The 6,000-nt window shown below is 50.5% G+C and overlaps 1 protein-coding gene across 2 annotated transcripts in view; it reads right to left on the reverse strand.

Moving 5' to 3' along the window:
* The window catches only part of WDR91 (WD repeat domain 91), a 27,600-nt gene extending 23,437 nt beyond the window's left edge, over positions 1–4,163 (reverse strand). The window contains exons 1-3 of one of the 2 annotated variants that reach the window (XM_011280581.4): positions 3,992–4,162; positions 2,280–2,459; positions 1,521–1,728 (exon numbers count right to left, since the gene is read on the reverse strand). In XM_011280581.4, the coding sequence (XP_011278883.2) occupies positions 1,521–1,728; positions 2,280–2,459; positions 3,992–4,114 (511 nt within the window). In that variant the 5' untranslated portion in view covers positions 4,115–4,162. Of the gene's footprint in view, positions 1–1,520; positions 1,729–2,279; positions 2,460–3,991 lie in introns of both variants that reach the window. The other variant, XM_011280582.4, reaches the window with a different exon arrangement.
* Between the last annotated feature and the right edge of the window lie 1,837 nt (positions 4,164–6,000).

Below are 6,000 nucleotides of genomic sequence, written 5' to 3' on the forward strand. Positions count from 1 at the left end.
AAACTCTTGACCCAGCAGCAAAACCCTGGAACATAAGTCAGAGGGAACAGAGTACAGACTTGGCCGTCCACGGCTGTATGAAAGCCCCTCCCCTGATGCCGGCTCTAGCCTTTCTTCAGACATACAGACACTCATAACAATCTGGCTGGTCAGCCCACAGAGAGGACATAAACCCAACCCTGAGCGTGTTCTCCCAAATACCAGCAGGAGAGAGCAAGCATTCAGTGGACTTCACGGCCTGTCTAAGCTGTAGCAAGGTCAGTGCAGACACTCAGTTAGAAGCCACCCCAGGGGCCGGCTGGTCTACCAGCTGGGCCGAAGGCTCGGCCACATGGCCTTCCCCTCCCCAGACCGAACCTCTCCCTAGCAAAGGTTGAGACTGAAGAGAGAGCTTTCTGCAGATTGGACAGTAACATGCCATCCTATGAATATCCACATTCTAGATCAGGGGGTCAGTCCTTCCCAACAACCCTCAACTGCTTCAGTCAGGAGGAGCACAAAGCAGGCAGGGCCTCAGTACTGGGGACGTGAACTGTGCTCCACTGTATGTGACCTAGTTTGCAGGGCACTGTCCTACACTGAAAAGACCTAGAAGGCCCACATGGTCATGCAAAATGCTACTGGGCAGAGCCCCCTCCTAGTTGAGTCTGAAAGTCCTCAGGATAAAGAGCAGGGGGCAGAAGGAGCGGTTGTACCCGGCAAGAGTGGAACTGACACCCAGACCCACAATACAAAAGGAAAGGGCACCCTTCCTACCTCCACCAAACGGTGCCCCTCCCAGAGGCCAAAATGGCCACCCGTGGGCGGGCCTCTACAACACTCGATTTATCAGTGACTCACCAAGCAGCTCCATTCAAACCGGACTCCCTTCTCCTCCTCTAGAATTCTAGCCTAGAGAGCATGAGCAATGGGGATCTCCTGGGCCTCAAAAATGCAGGCTTTCCATGACAAAATGGTAAACAGGGTAGGCTATAAATATCAATATTCTTTCTCTCTCTCTTCAATACCCATACATATATTCCTACCGCTGCTCTGTTTTCTGGCAAGTTGAGGAACTCTGAGGTCACTGTCAAGAGTGTGACCCAAATGCAAACACAGGAAGGAAGTTCTAGCCCAAGAAGTATTTTGACCTGCTACCTAATCTCAACAGAGGCAAGTAATATCCTCGGGGGCACAGGGCACGCACGGAGAGGGTGTTCTCGGCTGGCCAGTTCTGCTAAGCAGCAGCAACCCCTGCTCAGCCCGATTTGAGGGCTCCTCCCAGGGCCAGCCACTTGTCCCCCACTGCCACTGCAGTCCCTGCTCATGCCCATCAGCTGTTTAGCAGCGTCCGGATGAAGATTGACGATTTCCTGGCCTACTGACAAAAATAATTACAATCTGTCCAGCCCCCTCACATAACACATGACAGCCGTCTTTGGGCATTTTGCAGAAGCAATTGCATCGAGAGCAGCAGCCACTGATCACGTTGTCTGGAAGCCTCAGAGGAGGCCCCCGGCCCCAGGCGGCTGAAAGGATATGCATGCACTGGAACAGTACGCTCAGGAAGTTGTGCAGAGACACGATGAAGGTATCGGCCCACTGTCGAGAGAAGTACGTAGCAAAGGTGGGGTTGGTGTCTGGGGACGGCAGGAAGGGCAGGACAAACCAATCCTTCCACTCAGCCTGGTTCTGGAGCTCTGTGGCCTGCTTTGCAAAGAACTCTTGAGCTTTGTCATTTCTGTTTGTCTGCCAAGACAATGAGGAGGTAGCAAGAAGGGGGAAGAGACAGACGTCCAGAAGTAAGATTCTTCCTCAGCCTCTGGGTATCAGCCTGCCAGGTAAGTGGCCAAATATAGTCTACAAACTCCATAAAATAAATGACATCACTCTTTTCTCAAGTTCCTTATAATTTTAAAGAAGCTCGTTCAAACTGAAGTCCTGAAGATAAAAGCCACCCTAAAAAAAATTAATTCTTCGTTGATTTTCAAATAATCTAAGTGACTTATTCCCCCGGGTAGACTATAATCTTTATTCCCCAACCTTTAACCCACCTACTTATATTCTTTAAAACACCACCCAGGCTTATGTGCTGAAAACGAGAGGAAATAGGAATGAGGAAGACAAGTCAGATGATCTACACATGAGAAGGAAAAAAACCCAGGAAAACAGTCAAGAAATAATTTGCACTGTGACGGTTCCACCCTCTCCCAAAGTAACACAGACAGGTCTCCCCAGAAGTTAAAATCTATTTCGGGATCAAAGAACTCTCTCCGAGGAATCCCTGAACTAACAAGCACCTGGATCGTGTAGACGAGATAAAAGCGGAACAGGCTGGTTTTCAGCTTGTTGATGGTGGGTCTATATATATCCTCCAAGCGGCTGAAGAGCCTACGTTCCAGGTAGCTCCAGTAATCCCGAAGGGCAGCCAAGTCATACACCTGCATTAATTGTTGCAGCTGGTCCACAATCTTGTCCACCTGGCGGAGAAACATGGGACAGAGGTGGTGGTGAAGGACAAGAGGGAATTTTCCCATCACCTCACACAGTTAATACACCTTTTTCCTCTTGCTTGGGCTTCGAGTATGAGAATTTTTTCTAAATCAGCAATCTAGAAAACATTCAAAACATAGTAACGTAATAGCTTTTGAGCTATTTCCTGATGTTAGATATGGGGTCTGACCCTCCAGCAAGCATGGAAAGCTCAAGGGTAAAAGCCCTCTAGCCCTGGAAGCAGGAGGTCTAGGTCTTGGATCTGTGTCTGTCTTAACCAACTTGACAATGTCACTTCGACTCTGTGGTCTCGGATGCCTAAGATTTCAAAAAACACACACAAAAAAGAGAGAACCTCCATAATCCTCCTCCTAGCTCTGGCATTCCAGGAGTCCAAGACTCCCAGACAGAAGCACTGACTGACCCCTGCAAGTCATGGAAGTATTACCACAGCCCCTGCGGTGGCTCAGAGTGAAAGGCAAAGAAGTCACCTCCTTGGGAGAAATCACACCAGAGTACACAGTCTGTAAAAGGTTTTAGATGCCAATACCAATCAAACATCCCCATTTCTTTTTTCCTTTCTTTTCTTTTTCTTTTTTTTTTTTAGAGAGAGCACACAAGCCAGCAGGGATGCCCACGCAGCCCCCCGGCTCGATCCCACAACCCTGAGATCAAAACCTGAGCCAAAATCAAGAGTCCCCTAAACCAACTGAGCCACCCAGGTGTCCCAGGAACATCCCCATTTTACAGAGCAGGACACTGAGGCTTGGAGAGCTGAAATGATTTGCTTTTGCCACTAAGTACCACTAACTTTGGCAAGAGGAGACCTCAGGTCTCCTACCTCCCCCAGCGTTCTTTGCTACTAGCTCACTGCCTCTCTCACAGTTCACCTGCCAACACCAATTAGAGTCAGCAAACACACAAATCACACACAAACTCCAAGAACTTCTCAACAAAAAATCACATCTGAGCAGGGGAAATATAAAGTTTTAAAACGTACAGCAAGGTTCTCCTCAACTGCAGGGGCAAAATGCCAATAAGTCACCGGCAAAGCCATTTTTAACAAACACCAAAAGATATTTGAACCCAGCTGACATTTTCGACTGCAGACCCCTCTGCTCCCAATGACATCGGAAGCCAACTTTTGGATGTTTCTGTTCCCCAAACTCAACTATCTACCCATCCTTAGCTCCTAAAACCTTTATCTCCATCCTGGCCAACAGGCCAGCACCTGCTGGGAGGCTGGAGCGGAGGACTGCGACCTGGACCAGGAGTCAGGGCACCTGGGCTCCAGCCTCAGCGATGCTCCTGACTCGCTGAGCAACTTCAGGCAAGTCGCGTTCTCTCTCAAGACCTCAGTTCCTCCTGTGTCAGGAGAGGGCCAGACGCGCTGATATCGACAGTCCCCCGGCGCGGTGACAGCGCCACTCCCGCCCCGGAGGGCAGTGCTGGGGTGGGGGAGCCGCTCCGGTCTCCCTCGGGGCCGCCTCTGCCCGCGCCGCGCCCGCCAGTCCCTCACCCGGAACCCTTTCTCCTTGTCCGCCTTGATCTCGGCGTCCAGCTGCCGCAGCGTGTGCGTGAAGCCGCGGAACAGCAGGTACTCCCGGACTAGCTCGTCAGTGCGCTCCACGGCCTCCGCCATCGCTGCGCCAGCGCCGAGAGCCGCCGCGGCTGGCGAAGGAGTGGGGGCGGGGCCTGGGCCGCGAGGGGCGGGGCCCGGCGCGGGCGCCAAGCACGTCACGCCGCGGCCCGCCTATCAGTCCGCACGCACCGCGCGCCGCTCTCCTGTGGCCCCTCCCCATCCCCGCCCCCAGCCGTGCCCAGCCGCTTCCGTCAGCCTCACCCTCCGGGATGAGCGGCTGGAAAATCCATTGCTCGCCTGGGTTTTCTGGCGTCGCTGGCGCCGGCTTTGTGATCTGAGTTATTGAAAGTGGCGGCTGCCGTCCAAGTCAAGTAGGGTTGGACCTTGGAGAACATCCCAGATAGTCACGAGGCGGACAGGGGGTGAGGTGCCCTGCTCATTGGCATTCCATCGCGGAATCCTCTGTGCCCTGTCTTCGTTTTACAAATAAGGGGAACTGGAGTCTGGAGTCCGGAGGTAAAGTGACTTGCGTGCAGTCACACAACCAGTTTGAGTCATCAGAGAGTTCTAGAGAAAACCTTACTTTCATTAATAAGAGTAATCAACTACACGGCCAGATAACCAAGACACACTGTTAGGAAAAAAGAAAGCAAATTTCAGAACAGTGTGTATACTATGGTCCCAGTTTCTTGTTTAAAAAAAAAAAAAAAAAAAAAAGGATGGGGCGCCTGGGTGGCTAAGTCAGTTAGGCATCGACTTCCGCTCAGGTCAAAGTCAGGTCATGATCTTATGGTTCCTGAGAGATCGAGTCCTGCATCAGCTATGCTGACAGCTCGGAGCCTGGAACTTGCTTCAGATAATGTGTCTCCCTCTCTCTGCTCTGCCCTGGCTCATGCTCTTCCTCTCTGTCTCTCAAAAAATAAAATAAACATTACCAAAAAAAAAGGGGGGATGCGTTATGTGTTTGTGTGTACATTTTAAAACTTAAGGAAGATTATACACTCATCACTTAGGGTTTCTTTGTCTAAGAGGTGAGACTGTGAGGTACTTTCACTTCCTATTTTTTACTTTATCTTGTTTGAAATATTTATAAAGTATATTTTTGTAAGCAGGTAAAGAGCCAGTATCTTTGAGCCTTCCATTTCTCCTCTGTAAATTAGTGACAATGATATCTACCTTGCAGAGTAATGAAAACTTAATAAGATAATGTATGTAAAAAACTTAGCACAATCGCCCATCATTAAAATGCAGTATTTGTTGCCATCTTCCCTCTAATGGTATGGCTTTCTGTAGTTATCAAAGTAGAACTCAGAATCATTACTGCCACTTTGTCCAGACCCTCCAACTCAACTATATGGAAACTTAACTCCAGCAGCTCTGATCTACACTAGAGAAACCAGAAAAGATAACAGGGAGCAAGCCACAGCGAGACCAGCTTCACCCTTTGCCTGCTTTCGCTGTCTTCACAGGTGTAGGACACCTTGCCCCACAGGGCAGGCCAGGTGAGTCACCTCTGTGACTCCTGGGAGGACCAGACCAAAATCCTACTTTGACTGGGATCTCAGATCGTCAAAAGAGTGCTTGGGAAAATCCCGCAAAGGGCGTAATGGCCAAGACCTCTGCCTCCAAGAATGTCACTAATTCAATTTTCCTAAGGCACCTGACACGCACTGCCATAGGTCCCACGTGCCTCACCTCCACCTGCACTGGCACTTCCCAGACCAGACCCCGTAAAATCAGCTAAGGTTGGCTTTCTGGTCAGCGAAAGGCAGCTCCCCCAGGCCTTCGGGCAAGCACTTTCCTCTATCAGGAGTGTCTTCCGCACATACCCACGCGGACAGCTCATCCGAGCAATGCGTGAAGGAGGCTCCGCGTGTTTGTGCTAATGTCATCTCAGAAAGGCTCTCTCTGACCATCCCGTACGGAAGAGCAGTACTCTCACCTTG

This window comes from Felis catus, chromosome A2, assembly GCF_018350175.1.
Source record: "Felis catus isolate Fca126 chromosome A2, F.catus_Fca126_mat1.0, whole genome shotgun sequence".
Lineage (NCBI taxonomy): Eukaryota > Metazoa > Chordata > Mammalia > Carnivora > Felidae > Felis > Felis catus.